This window comes from Phyllostomus hastatus, unplaced genomic scaffold (assembly GCF_019186645.2).
Source record: "Phyllostomus hastatus isolate PE091 unplaced genomic scaffold, TTU_PhHast_1.1 phas_scaffold_93, whole genome shotgun sequence".
NCBI classification, from domain to species: Eukaryota; Metazoa; Chordata; class Mammalia; order Chiroptera; family Phyllostomidae; genus Phyllostomus; species Phyllostomus hastatus.
Genome location: NW_025334042.1, coordinates 3110088 through 3127127, shown reverse-complemented (window position 1 = coordinate 3127127; position 17040 = coordinate 3110088). Strand labels below are relative to the sequence as shown.

Sequence of the window (17040 nt, the reverse complement as noted above, 5' to 3'; positions counted from 1 at the left end):
ACTAATTTTTTTTCTATACAATGGATTATATAGTTGAAGTCCTTTTTCTATCCCTGGTAATAAAAAGTATTTTTACCTTCCACATTTTATCTGCAATAGCGTTGAGTGGCTTTTAACTTTAATTTGGAACAGAGAATGGTATTCTGAGAGGCAGGAAAATGCCACATTAAATCATAAAACGGTAGATTAGATATTTCATTTCTCCATAAGATGAATATTTTACTAAGATTAGAGGAGAAAATGCAGGACACACACAGAAGGTGTGTCTCTCTATCCCTTTTCTGTCATTCTCTATTGTTTCTTGGAATTGTTCCCTTATCATTACTAAAAGAAAGACTCCCCCTCCCACCCCCGTTGTGATGCAAAAGAAATGTGTAAAGCCAAACAAACAAAATGCTGGTCACATGTTGTACAATCTATACAATCTACATAAGACAGGTGATGGGATATTTCTCTAACTTAAAGGCCAACTAAATCACCTAATTTTCATTGTTTTCATAGTGTTGACCAACATGCTGCCAGCCCAGCTTCTCTCTTCTGATGTAAACACAGGATTCAGAATGACTTTGGAGGCTTGTGGTACTCCGGGATTTATGGGGCATGTATATATGGGATTCTCATCACTGTACAGCAACCCTGTCGTTTTTGTGACAGAGCCTGTTTGACTGGTTTTAGATTTATGATGGAAATAATTCAGAGCAGAGCAATAATTTTCCCTTGGCAATTACACTACCATTTGGTACTTTGTCCCTAAGGGAAAAATGAATGTGCTGGGATCTATCCATGAGTTTAGTAGCTCGATGTAAGGAACAAATCAAGGTCAGCATACAAATGTGGAACATGTGTTTGCTGAATTCTAGTTCTGGTTCTTCAGCCTTTGGATATGCCACTCTTGTGCGCACTTTTACAGTGTGTCAAATACTCTTCTGCTTCTTGTCTGTTAACCCTCACAATGAACCTGGGGGGCAACACCATGTCTTCCATTTTGTAAAGATAAAAACTGAGCCTGGAAATGTTGTCATTCAGCAAATATTTTTAAGCATATACAATATGAAGGCTTTATGATGTTCACTGGGAATATAGAGGGAGATAAGACTCAGGCCCTGCTTTGTTTTTTTAACTATTTACTATGAAGAATTTCAAATATGTACACATTAGCAGAACTGTGTAATGAAGCCCCTGTATACGTTGCTAGGCATCAACAATTATTAACTCATGGTCAGTCTTGTCTCATCCATGTCCCATCCAGCCTTTTGGTACTGTTTGATGGGAATTTCATTATGTTGATGAAGTAATTCATCAAAATAATTTTTACTGTGTATGTATAAATTTCATGACATTATTAAACATAATGACCTAACATTAACATTTCCTTAGTAATAGCAAATATCCAGGAAGTATTGAAGTTTCCAGTTGTCTCATAAATAAGCTTGTATTTAAAAGAGATTTTTTTTGATTTGGGATCCAAATGATATTATTGTTCTGTGATTGGTTGATATGTATTTTGGTCTCTTGTAAACTATTGATTTCCCCTTTCACCTTTTAAAAAATTTCTTTCCAAAGTATTTGGTGAAGAGTGATGTTGATTTCCCACAGTCTGGATTTCACTGACTGCATCCCCACTCTGCATGTTTATATGTTCTTCTGCTGTACCACCTGTAAATTGGTAATCCTAGCTAGAGGCTTGAACCATAACAAGTTTAAATTTTTAAGAATTTTACTGTACATGAACAAATAAAATAAGTAGTTGTCTCTCTTTTTATGATATTTACAGCTATTTTTGTTCACTGCTTAAATCTATTCATTAGATGCTGCAAAATGGTAATTCATTTGTTCATTTTTCATTTGTAAGGTGATTAGTTGTTTAAAGAGAAACTTGTTCTCATTTACTGTTTGGTGACCTGGTGATACAGTTTTTAAGGAAAGGCAGGATAAATACTTGATTGTTTCCCTGTATTTTTCAGTTTCAAAAATAATGAGCCAGTTCTTTAGCATGTTTCATAGAGACCAATTACTTTGTTTTGTTCTGTTTTCATTTAAGTATCATTCTGACCTATGAATTTAAGTATATTTAATGTTTGAATTCAAAATGTTCTAACTGGCCAGAAGCTTCTTCAAGCTGGCTGCAGAGCCCAGAATAAATGGGATGCTATCACTCTGCTTTTGTTAGATTCCTTTTATCATTTTTTGGCAGCTCTTCTAAAACCTTTCAAACTGAGTTTTCATTCTCTTTTGCATGGCCAGATTACATCTCAAATGTGTGTTTTTAGTTTCAAAAATGCATTTACTTTTTGGTTTCTATCTTTCTATGTTATCACTAACTTTTGTGTTAGTCTAAAATTTAGACCTTGGCTGTACATTTAGAAAATTATGTAAGGAATTGTAATGACCACATACATATATGTAGCAATACTCCTGTGAATAAACTGGGGGTGGGGGTGGCTTGGTTATGAGATTTCTTGTTGTGATTTTTAATCGAGGTAGATTGTCCAGGCCAAGTTACATGCAGAAAGCACATACTCTATACATATGCTATTATTTGAGTGCCTCATTCTTTCCTTCCTAGTGTGAGGATAGGACCTCCAAACCTCCTCCTATAGCCATCATTCTTCTCTTTTCTATAAGACCTTGAGATGACAAATATATTTTGGCTGAGGCAATCCCTCTTTTTTAAATTAAAGATCATAGTTTAATACGATAACTTCTCCCTCCTTTTTTACACCATATTCTAGTACTTTATTTATTGTTCTCTCCTGTGTTAATATTTCTGAAAGCAAAGAGTTGCTGTAATGCATGTTCTTCATGGTAGGTATATGGCTGCTAACTGGAATCAGTGCCTCCAGGCGAGAGTCTGGGCTAGGCTGTTCCTTGAATTATGGAGATTAGACTGGGTCCTGGATGAACCCAGGGAATTAGAAGCAGTGATGAAGAAAGTGGTTTTGGCATAAGTGGCCAAAACTGACCAACATCTAAAAGGTGTGTCTACAATGAATATACTAGGATTCCCATTTCCAAGTCACAGCCATGGATCAAAACACTCTTTCCTTCCTCATAAGTTCTAGTATATTGTTTCCCTCATAAAGCCTCTATAGATTATTACCACTTGATAACCCCCTGACTTCTCTCCTCATATTTTTTTACTTGAGTATGGAAGAAGGAATACAAAATTACTTGCCAGGCTGTTTTGGAAAGTGATAAGAATATTACAGACTTGGTACAGAAGACTGTCTTGTATTATCAGCACCACCCTTACTTGCTATGACCCTGGAGAGGTTAGGTAAACATTTGGGGACTCCATTTTGATCTGTAAAATGAGGACAGTAATATTTCTAACTTCAGAATATAGCCATAAGTCTTTGATAACATGATGCACGTATGGAACGTGGCACAAGGACTGGCCTCGGGGAGTGCTGAACCAGTGTTACCCCACAGTGACCGCCCGTGTTTCTTTGTCTGAGACCAGTTGCTGACTGACAAAGCCTGAAACCATGACCTCAGGTTTGCCAAGAACCATAATATATTATAACCTCTAGCATAATAATTCTAATCAGGTATTCCATCCAAAGGAAACCATTCAGAATAGGTAAAGCATTATACACAAAGGTGTGCATAGCTCTGCTATTTATGAAGGTGAAAAATATATATACCCCAAATCAAAATATTCAACAATAGTGAAGTGTATTTCTCTTCCCAAGAGAGTGTTGTTAGAACTAATCCAAAGATAATTATGAGGAATTTGTAATAATGTGAAAAATTATTATAAGTTAAATATAAAGACTTGTGTACTGTATAATAAAATCTATGCAAAATGCAAAGTTTTGACATAAATATTAGACAAGAGGAAATATACCCAGTTATTTTCAAGTGGTTTGGTTTGAATGATGTTTTTCTCTTTTCTACTTTGTTATTATTCACACATTTTTCTAAAAAGCAGCTTGATAGGATGTTAGAAGCTCCACTGATTTATGGACCTTTAGATAAACGATTTGATATTCCAATGTCAGTGAACTCAAACTCTGCAAAATACTGCTGGATTTTTTCAATCCTTTTTATTCCCATGTGGCTCTGTAGAGCACAGGAAAATTTTATGGCTCAGCAAGCAGAATTCCAAAAACAATGTTAAGCATTGTATTTTCCATGGAAATCATAAGCTATGTGGATAATTTTCCCCATGACCTTCCAGACTATTGTCTGTGTTTCAATTCTGGAATAACTCTGTTAATTAACCTTAAGTGGAATATACAACTTCCTATATATAAATTATGTAAAAATATGTTCATTGCTTAAATTATTTCTCTGTGGCCTTCCCACATTATCTAATGCTGTTTATTAGCAACTGAGGAACAATAAATACCACATGAATACACTTTTGGAATATTTTTTGATACCTGAATAAGAGATTTTTTAAAACAAATATCATTCATAGCCTTTGAAGAAAATCATTATATCTGTTTTCATGTCATCAGTTCCACTCATTAATGCATATTATTCTTATAACCTTAATGTGTACATGGTTTCCTAGGATCACCTAGGAAATCATATTTTAGTGTCTTCTCATCTTGGGAAGGCCAGGTAACATATTGAGTTCGTTCTCTACTGAAGCCAGAGTCCCATATTTAGAGCCACAATCATATGATCATTTCCAGCTTAAAAACTTGTGGTGGCTTTTCATCACCAACAGAAAAACAAACTGAAACCCTTGTCATTTAAGGTGTCTCATGATCTAGCACTACCAGCCTCTTCTTCCCTGGCTCGCTTCACTCCAACCACAAAGACCTCTTTTATTATGTTTCAGCATCTCAGATGTGTTCCTGTCTCAGGACCATTGAACCCCCTGTTCCCCAGACAATTAGAATTGCTATCCCCCCAGATTCACTCAACCTGTTACCTCTCTTCATGCAGGAGTCTTCACAGAGGCCTTTCTTAAGCACCCTATTTCAGTAATTCCCCTATAATTCTGCTTTCCCTAATATTGCTTACTTTCTGTGGATGGATACTGGCCAGCAGTATCCATCTCGGCTGCGGATGTTTGTCAACACTTGAGAAAAACATACACAGAGACAACCAGATCCTGTGGGGGAATAGGAACAACAGGGCCACTCCTCACGTGGGGAGCACCTTGGCCACCTTCTCTCCTGGGGGGCGCCATGGACACTCCTCACATGGGGAGTGCACCCTTGGCCACCCTCCCTGTCGGGGGGAGAGCACCCCATTCCCCCTCTGGAGAGGCTTTTTATTGGTTTCGTTTGAATAAGAATTCAGGTAAAAGCTCATTACTCATTGCTAGGAAGTAAGGATCAAACAATAGATAACAAGGAAGTCTGAAGGCCTATTTTGAGTCAGGATCAAAGAGCTGTAAAACTTTGAGGAACAAACTTACTTCTTCCTTGGACCCTTGTCATTCAACTGAGAGCATTCTAAACAAAGCAGGTTTCACAGGATTTTACATATTCTTTCTTAGGCCTGATCACCTGGGGAACCCGCCCTTTTCAGCACAGAGCTGCACCACCCTGTCATTGTTTCAGGCTTAGGTGGAGCAGGGGAACTAAGGCAACCAAGAGATAAGGAAATTTTCTCCCAGATGATGAGGACTCAGGCTATGTCACAGCCGAGAAGCAAGGGTCCATCACCCTCTTTTGCTGTAGCCCTGAAAGTCCTGTCTTGGGGGGCCTTCCACATGATCATGCCTGTCTTAGATCATTCCCTTCTTGGGGAATCTTACCCATCATTGGCTAACCGACCAAGCTTTGAGGTTCAGTTATGAATGAAGCAGCAGAAGCAGCACTCCTGCCAGGGAAATAAGCTTTTGTCTCCTTACTGGCTTATGGTCCAAGGCCACTCCCTCAGCCTTAGCCTTGGTGGGGTTACAGCTTCTGATACCAGGCAGGGCAGTTCCCAACAACTTTCCCTTCATATCACCTGGGATTACATTATGTATTTACTTGTGTTTTAGGTTTAAGGTGATCAGTGCTATGATAGTAACATGTAAACAGATGTCAAAAGAAGGGAGAAAGAAAGCATTTAACCCTAGTTCATGATGGTATTTGGGGAGGCAGCCTATGTGTTAGAGCCATGGGGAGCTTGCTTGTCAGTCCCAGCTTTGAAATTCAGTTCTGTCACTTGTTAGCCAAGTGAACTTGGCAAAGTGCTCATCTTTCATAAACTTAGCTCCTTTATGTAAAAAAAATAATGGGCATCATAATACTGACCTTGAGGCTACTGAACTGAAACAAACTTACACCTCCTTTCTATAATACCATAAGTTCCAATATACAGTAAATCTTCAGTATGAAATAGTTTATAATAGTGAAGCTGATAGTTTTCTAAAAAAATAATTAGTTAACTTTGGCCATAAAGCTAACAACTTTTCCTTTTGGGGAAGATGGCTAACATCTATTAACTCTTCCAGTTAATAGTCAAAGATTGATTCTGCTCCTTAACATTATTGTGTGCCCAGAGGCCCCCTGTGTTTAGATGGTGGTTTGTTTTCTGAAGAATTGTGCTTGGAAATAAAAAAGCAGGTGGAAAGGATAGGATGGTTTTAGTGTTAGTAGTAGTACTATAAAGGTAGCAAAACAATATTTCTGGTGTTTTATTGTTAATTATTAAATGTTGTTTACTGAAAAAGAGACCCCGCAGATCATATGACCTACTCCTGTCAATTTACTGACTATGGAAAGGAGATTTCCAAGCCCTCCATCATGCTTCCTTTAAATGCATGATATAAAAAACACTGGTGCTTCCAGGAGTGTAGAAAATAATTTGTTAATCATAGAAAAGAAAAGAACAGAGATGTTTATATGATGTCTCTTTTCTCACTGGCCATAAAGCTATTTTATTTTGGTGTAGACTAGCTTATCTGAAACTAGTGAATGGACAGCAGTGACCTTCTTGTCTTCTGTCATGTGTATCATTAGTAAGAAGATGAGCAAAAATATTATAAATATCCCTGTAATAGAATTTTTATTATCCTGCTGATGTCTTTTAACCTTAGAAAATTATAGTTATGTTTAAGTTGCAATATACTTGTAAGGTGCTCTTGTTTTTAAGAACAATTATATTATTGCCATAATTTAGTTAAAGGGACATTTATTGATTACTTATTTTGCAAGGTTCTGTATTAGGCTATGTGGATAAAAAGATGGGTAACACATACTTTATTTCCTTAAAGTCCATGGAGTGAGAAAGATTATGTTATGATAAAATCATAATTAATATCATCACAATTATTATGAATAGAGGTGCATCAAGGTGTTATGTGATCCCGTAAATGAGGTGCCTAAATCAGTTTTGGGAGAAGGCTTCCTGGAAGAGATGGAGAAGGTAAAGGGGGGCTATCAGAACTCTTTTTTTGTGCATCTTTTTACATTTCTAATTTTATGAGGCTCCAAATAAGTAACATCCTTTTCGTCTCTTCAGACATCAGATCACTGATGCTTGAATCATATCCTTATTTTCTCTAGGAATCATTCAAATGGACTGTTGGTTGACAGAGATATGCCCCCCAAGTATTTCCCTTTTTATTCTCTGGTACCCTGAGGATTAGTGGTGTTTGCAGTCTTTACCATAGTATCTTTCCATAAAGAGCACACACAAGTCTTTTAATGAGTAACACAGAATAATAATACAATAGTAAACTTTTTAGTTAAGCATTTCAGCATTACTTTAAAGATCTGTGCCCTAAGGGACAGTTATGGTGTCTTCTGCATATATTGTGAACTATGTACCAGGCTACTTATTGGTTTTAAATGAATATTCAATTAATGAAGACTGGACTGTGATGCTCTGAAGAGCCTGAGGATTGTGCTTTTTATTTTTTTATAAACTTCAAGCACTCAGAAACTAACTGATTTTAAAGAAAATTCATAGTAAAATAGGTTATTTGTGTACAAGCCACAGATCTTGGCAGATTCAGGAGTTAACATTCACAGCAATTCAGAGGGTTTTAAAAAAGGAGTTTTTGATCTTAGGTGAAAACAAAACCAGTTAAGATCAGATTAGCAACATCAGCTAATAGTGTCTTATTTTAACTTCTTTCTTATAAAAAATAATCTCTTATGCAGAGATATATTTTATTGCAGGCTTCAATAAATTGGAGAAAGAGGGGGGATATGATTGGGGGCTGAGGGGATGGAAGGAGTAACCATATAACTGTAGATGGGAATCTTTCATCTGTTTCTTTAACTTTTCTCATTTGACTCTCTTCCCCATTGTCTTTTCTTTGACTCCTGCATCATTTTGTATGCCAACCCCACCCCAACAGGGGAGAAGATGGACATTATCTACAACTTCTTCCTAAAATATAAATAAAACACATTTCGTTATGCATGATATATTCTTTCAGTTTTCTATTTTCCTCCTTCTTTTGTTAGTGGCATTTTCCTGTGATGATGCAAATTTAGGGAAAATGCATTTTAATGTCAGGACCCTAAGTGTATTTCCTACTGGGCTGATTACTTTGTGCTAATGCAGTGTTCCACTCACTGGATTCCACACACTTCCCTGTAATTGATTGCATTATCAGCAGGAGTAATCACAGATATCATTACTAGCCAATTACACAAACACATATCTAAACTAGTAACTTGTTCAGCAAGATTATCTTCTACAAGTCTTAATTTTGTAATGAAGCTGATCATCCTCTTGTCCAATTGAGTGTAGCTACATATTTTGATCTTGTAAGCCAAATGCAAATACAGAGTCTCACAGAAGTGAGGCCTGCTTGAGTGTGGCTGGAGGGGTAATAATATGGGTGTAATAATTTATAGTTTTAATTTGAACATTTCACCTAAAATGTCATGTAGTGTGCTTGCATGTGATACTACTATGGTACAGAATTACATGCTTATGATTTTGTAATAAAAGGGGCATTATTTGAGCCAGACCCTGTATATTGAGTTATGTAGTAGTTAATTATCTATATATGTTTGTAACAGTACAAAATGAGGGCAATTTGAGTGTTATCTGTTTCTTATCTGAAGACTGCATTAGAGAAGGTTAACTGCTTTAAAAAATAGACTCAAATTTGTAATAGGATCAAACACAATAGAAATGTATATACTGGTTAAACAATGGATTAGGTATGAAAACTGGTACTTGGGCATGCAGTCATCCAGAGACCCAGGTAAGTTTCTGACATATTAAATGTGAGAATTCCACACCTATCTAGAAAATTCATTTCATGGAAAAAGAACATGGAGGTGCTAATGAGAAATGTCTGTGAGCTAACCCTGGCAGTGAGGAGCATTATATTCTATTGGCTATATCTTAGTCACATAACCTCACCTAACAACCAAGGAAATGGGAATTATGGTATATCCTAACAAGTTAGGGAAAGCATGGATTTTGGTGAGCAGTGAGCAATTTTTGCCGTGAGGACTCAAAACAGAACTCTCTCCCTGTCTAAAGTATCTAATGAAAACTTTATGTGCCTTGCCATTATTTGAAATTTCTATCAGGCTTGCTTTATTTTTATTTTCTTTGCACTATACAGGGTCTTATAAAACCTAGATCTAAGCCCTGACTCTTAGACTTTTACATATTAAACAATTAAAGAGTGGGAAGTATAAAAATTATAAGCTTTTTTTCAAAGTTTTAAAGAAATTATGTTCATGTCACTGTAATTATTTCTCAGCAGGTTAAATTATAGATAAGTAGGTTAGAATAAAACATTTTTGAAGCTAAAACCAAATGTCTCTTAGTTCAACCCTCTTATTTCATAGGTAAGGAATGTAAGGCTTGAAGAGATGAATTTATTAGTCTAAGTGTACATGGAGTGTTAGTGGTTTCAGCCTCTTTCTCCATTTCAGTCCCTTTCTCAAGGAGAGTCTCTTTCTGTAACATTAGTTGTCATCTTTTTATTTGTAGACATGTTGCCCACAAAGCATACATCATTGAATAATGTTCATCCATTTATAGAGATGAAACACACAATAAATTGTAACTGACATAAGGCTAGTATGTTTAAATCTCTGAAAATATGCAGTATTTTTCTGATTTCTTAAAAAATAATAATGGCTTCTAGATAATTGGCTTCTAGATCATTTTCAACTCAAATTCTATCATCCATGGCTATGTTTCTGATTTTCATAGATGCCATTAAAAAAAAAAAACAAGCGGGTTTGGAAAATGTTTAAATTGTAAGGTAACATAGTTACAGTCAAGACTAAGATGCCACTTTAATTTCATCACCACTTTGAAAGTAATCAGTATTAAATATTATTATACAGAGCTACATTAAAAGTAGAGAGAATTCCAAAAGAACCACAATTTTATTTCAGTAATCAATTATTTTCAATAACTTGTGACCTCTGAAGAGTTTTTGAGAAGAACATACCTAGAGTAGATTTTATTCAAGTTTCACAATGTCTTCCTTTCTAAAGGAAAGGAATTGGACCACACATTTTGCAGGAATTAGACTTCTGGCAAAGATGGAGGTAGATATGCTTCACTTCCTTGCACAATCAAAAGAAGGATAACAACCAATTTAGAAACAAAACACAACCAGAACTGCCTGAAAATCTAACTGTGTGGAGGTCTGACAACCAAAAAGAAAAAATATTCATCCAGACTGGTAGGAGGGGCAGAGATGGGAAGCTAGGGCAGAGAAGATGCAGGACAAGGTCACCACCTTGGGGGACCAGGGGGTCCCACATTCACACGAGGATAAACCAGGAGGAACAACTGGGGAGTGAGACAGACTGCACAACTAAGGGCTCCAGTGCAGGGAAATAAAGCCTCAAAACCTCTGGCTATAAAAACCTGTGGGGATTGTAGCAGCAGGAGAAACTGCCAGTCTCACAGAAGAGTCTGTTGGGGGGGCCCGTGGGGTCTTAGAACATACATAAGCCCATATATCCAGTAATAAGCACCAGGAAAACACCTGAAAGGGAATAATTTGCTTGTGGGAAGCAAACTGAAAGTGGAAATGAGAGCTGAGCAAGTGGTGTTGTTCCCTCTCTGACCTGTCCCCCACATACAGTGCCACAGTGCAGTGAAGAGAGTTGCCCTGCCCACTGAATACCTAAGGCTCTGCCCCTTACAATGTAACAGGTGTGCCAAAACAAAGAAATATGGTCCAAATGAAAGAACAGATCAGAACTCCAGAAGAAGAACTAAACAATGAGGAGACAGCCAACCTATCAGATGCAGAGTTCAGAACACTGGTAATCAGGATACTCACAGAAATGATTGAGTATAGCCACAAAATAACAGAAGAAAGGAAGGCTATACAAAGTGAAATAAAAATATACAATGAATCAAGAGTGGAGGAAGTAAACTGGGACTCAAATCAATGATTTGGAGCAAAGGAAGAAATAAACATTCAACCAGAACAGAATGAAGAAACAAGAATTCAAAAAACAGAAGAGAGGCTTAGGAACCTCCAGGACAACTTTAAATGTTCCAACATCTGAATCATAGGGATGCCAGAAAGAGAAAGAGAAGACCACGAAGATTGAAAACGTATTTGAAAAAATAATGAAGGAGAACTTCCCCAATCTGATGAAGGAAATAGACTTCCAGGAAGTCCAGGAAGCCCAGAGTCCCAAAGAAGTTGAACCCAAGGAAGCACACACCAAGGCACATAATAATTACATTACCCAAGATCAGAGATAAAGAGAGAATCTTAAAAGCAGACAAAGAGAAAAGGAGACAGTTACCTAGAAAGAAGTCCCCATAAGATGATCAGCTGATTTCTCAAAAGAAATCTTACAGGCAAGAAGGGGATGGAAAGAAGTATTCCAAGTCATGAAAGGCAAGAACCTATATACAAGATTACTCTATCCAGCAAGGCTATTATCATTTAGAATGGAAGGGCAGGTAAAGTACTTCCCAGATAAGGTAAAGGAATTCATCATCACCAAGCCCTTATTATAAGAAATGTTAAAGGGACTTATCTAAGAAAAAGAAGATCAAAACTATGAACAGTAAAATGACAACAAACAACTATCAACAACTGAACTTAAAAACCCAAAACAAAAACAAGCTAAGCAAACAACTAGAACAGGAACAGAATCACAGAAATGGAGATCACATGGAGGATTATCAGTGGGGAAGGCCAAGGAAGAGAATGGGGGAAAAGGTAGAAGGAATAAGAAGCATAATTGGTAGGTATGAAATAGATAGGGGGAGTTTAAGAATACTATAGGAAACAATCCAAAGAACTTATATGTATGACCCATGGACATGAACTAAGTGTGGGGGAATGCTGGAAGGAATGGGGGTACTGGGCATAGATAGATAAAGGGGAGAAAAAACTTGGGATAACTATAATAGCATAATCAATAAAATATACTTTAAAAAAACATGCATTTCAATATTTTTTGTGTTCATGTAAATCTTTAACTCTCCAACTCTGCATATTAAGGGGCATTGACATTCTAAGGAAGACTATATTTAAAAAGTGAGTCATTTTGTTTTTATAACACTGAATATTGCTGCTTTATACTATGATGAATCTTGCTTTCTGCCTTTTATTTGCATAAGTAAAATCTTCTTTTTTGCATCATTATGTACCTTTTTTGCATATAATTAACATTCACTTTTTTGACTGTGCAGAGCTGGCTATTTGCCTCAGAATATTCCCCTGGAGATTATCAGATACCTGTCCGAGGAGAAGGATTTTCTTCCTTGGCACGCTGCCAGCCGAGCTCTTTATCCTCTAGATAAATTACTGGACCGCATGGAGAAATACAATGTCTTCAATGTAAAAAGATATATTTTCTTCTTTCTATTTTCAAATCATAAAGTATTGTCTCATTATCTACTATATTCAAGTGATCCTGAGTTGCTTCAGTTCATTCTAATTCATGGTATCATTTTTGTCCTGATTTTCTGTGCATCAGTGATGACAATTACTCGAAGGAGAGATTTAATACAAGCTACTTTTTGTTCTCGCCTAAAAGTGTCCATTAAGCTTACATGCCTCAGAATTTAAAAACAAATATACATGGCAAATTCTTAAAGTTCAAATTTACTTTCCAAGAGTTAAAGGGCTCTATGTTCACGGAGGACTTAACCTGGGTAGAGGGATTGCAAAGATCTTAACAGAATATAGACAGTTTCAGCAAAGGCTCTTAGTCATTATTTTTATCCAAAAGAACATAGTGAATTCAATTCACTTCCTTAATTAACAAGGATAAGATCAACATTGAGGCAAAAGCCCATTCATAATTGGGTCCAATGGGACACAAGAAAGCAAGCAACAGATAATCCAAATAGACATGAAGACATGACAAACATTCCGAAATGTTACCTGACTGGATTTCCTAAACTGGCAGCCTGGTAAACCAAAATCACACTGCTGACACCACCTAATCTAATGTAATGATCATTTTGGATAAGATTAGGATTAAGTACTGCTAATGAGCTTTTGATCCCTAATTGTCTTATCACTAGAGAGGCTTTACCTATGAGAATATATCTCTGTGCTTTCCATCAACATTGAGCACTATTTATTTTCACTTAGTTTCAAGAGTCTTTCTTATGTTTTGTAAAAGTATCCTGTTTCTTATGACATTGTGGCTCTACTAATTAACTTACACATTTGGAATTACCATGGCCAGATCTAATAAAAACCTGTTTATTGGAAGCATCTAATTATCTGATGTCCATTAGAATTGCTTCTTTTTATTTTATCCTAAACTTACATGAAGACACCTCTATTTTAACTTTTTAAATAGGAATAATCCTGGCTTGACTGTTAGTTTTGTTACTTTTGTCTAAGCCCTTAAAACAGACATGCAAGGAAATGTGTCATTACAGTAATGGCATAACTTTTATATGCTAGAATTATTATATTTTGCTTTTCTCAGCACAGACACTATAATATTAAACTTTTGTAAAAGTAAAATACATTTTTGTATATGTTTGTACTTTAATATATCAGGTCTGACATCTCAATTTCAGGAAAAGTTAGAAACTGCCTTTACTATAATTTCAGTGCTATCATTATTTTGACAAAATTCAGGACCACATTAAATTGAAGAGCGTATACCTTATATTGCTACTGATATTTAAATATGTTATCAACAGCATGGGTTATTGACTTGGAAGTACTGTCATTTTACTTAAGTGTATTCTGTGCATGTCAGATTGAACAATGCTAGGCTTTCATAATAAGCTTGCATTAAATATGCTCTATTGATGTACAATGCATACATATTAGGTATGTATGTTCATAAATTTGACATACATTTGTATATATGTCTGCATGAGTGTCATCATCACCATTCCTCAGTTTCCTTGTTTTGCTGCAAAAATTGTCATTGAAAATAATAGTGCAAATTTCTTCATTGTTCAAGAAGTAAAGAGTAGACCTTCACCCTTGCAATCATATTTTATCCCTATGTTCTATATTTGAAATACTAAGTTGAATAAAATCATCATGTTGAAATTTTACTGATACTGTAAAGTAGGTATATTTAGAAAATGGTTTTATTTCATTATATAATTTTGGTTGTCATAATGGAGAGATTTGAAACTGACATTATCTTTATTTTCCTTACTCCCATTTAGGAATATATTTTAAAGCAAGTTGCAACAACGTACATCAAGCTTGGATGGCCAAAAAATAATTTTAATGGATCTCTTGTTCAAGCGTCTTACCAACATGAGTACTGTTTTATTTTAGTATTTGCTCCTTTTCCCCAGAACTATTTTGTACAATAACACACTACTAGTACCACTGTGAGGTTAGCAGCATGAGATAATCTTTCATCCACTTTGTGCTTTTCATTTCCCTTACCTGGGAGGACTGCTGATGGGGAATATAGTTGCCGCCCCTGGCACTGAGAACAAAGGCATTTCCTTGCCATGTTTTAATGTAAGATCTGCCTTGATGGGCGAAGTTGAGATCTGAACCCATGCCCCACACTGTAGTACTGTTTCCAGAGCAGACTTTTAGTATGATTAACTTCCACGTTGTCTCTTACTTAGCAAAATAGGATTTCCATATCTGAGATCCATTTTCCTGCTAATTATTTACTTATCTACTGTAGTGTAGTGTAATGTAATGAGTTATGCTTTTTCCCTCGATATTAACACTTTTATTTTTGCCCCCTGTTTATGGCATGTAAGAGAACTACGTCGAGAAGTGATAATGCTGGCATGTAGTTTTGGCAACAAGCACTGTCACCAGCAGGCCTCAACACTTATTTCCGACTGGATTTCCAGCAACAGGAACAGGTAAGTTGAACCAAATCCTGATTTCTTGATATGATATAATACTGCTTTCAGATTATCAGTGGATGCATTCTATTTATCACCTGCAGAAAATCAAGACAAGAAAAAAAAACACACAAAAATTTGGATTGGGTGCACAGCTCACAAAGCAACAGCAGGAAAGCCCAATACACTTATCTTTGCAAGGTTTTACTGAGTTTTGAAATAACTCTCTAAAGTTAGGCCCTATTCATCGTATCTAAGTGTCAATTTATTTTGATTTTGATAGCTTAACTATCCCATGAGAACAGAATAATTAAATGTAGGCCAAACTCTAAGGTTGTTTATAAAGGTTGTGGTATTTATTCATTAAACAAGTGCAAGCATATCATATAAACAAAGTAGTCTAATGTTAATATTAAAAAGTGAAAGCAGAAAGGTTATAAAAAAAGATCTTTACTCTTTCAGTGACCCTTGACAAAGACCTTAAACTTATATCTTATCTTGGAATTGCATAGTACAGTATTTTAATACATTATGGGCATTACAATTATTTAATATAATTATTTTTTATAGAAATATACTAAATGTCACTTACTAATGTTAATGAAAAGAATATTCAACATAAAAAAATCAGAAATTAGTGATTTTCTTACTGCAGTTTTTTAAACCTTCTTAGGTGGCTTTATATTTCCAAGGACCATAGTTTTCCATTGCTTTTTGCTTTTTGGGTAATTTATAATCAGTCTTCTCCAGTTTTTGGCCACTGTGTTAAGGTGAGTCTGATGAGAAAGGTGTGGAGCTAGGGCTCAATAAGTTCATGCGATTCTATTCCACCTGCCACAATGGGCTTGTACCTCATCTGAGTGCCTGGGATGACCCATGGGCACGAGAGAAGGGAGTTTGTTCCAGATGAACATAGAGAACCACAGAGAGTACTATATACTTATGGAACAAATTGATATGGTCTTGTTGAGTATTATTTAGATTGATGCATCATATCTCTCTCCAGATCAAAAGGTAGCTATCCTGCTTTAAAACTTTGTAAGGGAAAACTTTTACTGTATTACTTAGTAATTTGTCATAATATCTCACCTTCTCTAGCATTTTTCTGTTTGCCCTTTAAGTTAATCATTTCTGGTCTTTTCCTGAACTAAGAAAAATATTTTATCATTATCATCTCTCAATTGATCCAACAAATGCTTGAAGACAGTTATTAAATCTGTGATCAGTCTAGAATTAAAGCTTTTTCATTTTAAAACTTTTACTAATGGTTATTTTTATGCTAAGTCTTCTGAAAACTGTTATATCAGACCTAAAATGTTATAAAAAACTTTTAAAAAAATTTTTCCTCCTTTAATTCAGGAGGAAATATATGTTGGATTTGCTCAACCAACATATATTTAAGTTATGAAAACATAAGTACTTATCCAAAATCACTACATCCAAAATTTTATTAAGATATATCATCATATATAAACATGAGAAAAAAAGGTGAAATGTATTATTGAAAGATTGTGGTCTCTACTTTCCTCCCTTTGTTTTTCATTTGATCCTTCCTTCCTTCCTTCCTTCCTTCCTTCCTTCCTTCCTTCCTTCCTTCCTTCCTTCCTTCCTTCCTTCCTTCCTTCCTTCCTTCCTTTCTTTTCTTTTGCCTTGTCTGAGAGGTGATAACTTTTTTAATGCACAAGGGTGAAAACACACGGAAGGGAGGGATTCCTGCCTTGGAGGAATCACATTCTGCCACAGAAAAGATGGGTAGGACTGTCAGATGGACAAGGCCGGACTGAAGACAAGGGTAGTGTATGTGATGAATATGTAAAGTGGGTAGATGAGGGTTCCCAGCAGAAGGGAAGTACATGGATTCATGTTTCACTT

The 17040-nt window shown here is 35.9% G+C and overlaps 1 protein-coding gene across 2 annotated transcripts in view; it reads left to right on the top strand.

Moving 5' to 3' along the window:
• The window catches only part of TRHDE (thyrotropin releasing hormone degrading enzyme), a 365898-nt gene that overhangs the window by 316070 nt on the left and 32788 nt on the right, over window positions 1–17040 (top strand). For both annotated transcript variants that reach the window (XM_045829492.1, XM_045829491.1), the window contains 3 exons: window positions 12559–12706; window positions 14518–14615; window positions 15079–15186. In XM_045829492.1, the coding sequence (XP_045685448.1) occupies window positions 12559–12706; window positions 14518–14615; window positions 15079–15186 (354 nt within the window). The remainder of the gene's footprint in view (window positions 1–12558; window positions 12707–14517; window positions 14616–15078; window positions 15187–17040) is intronic.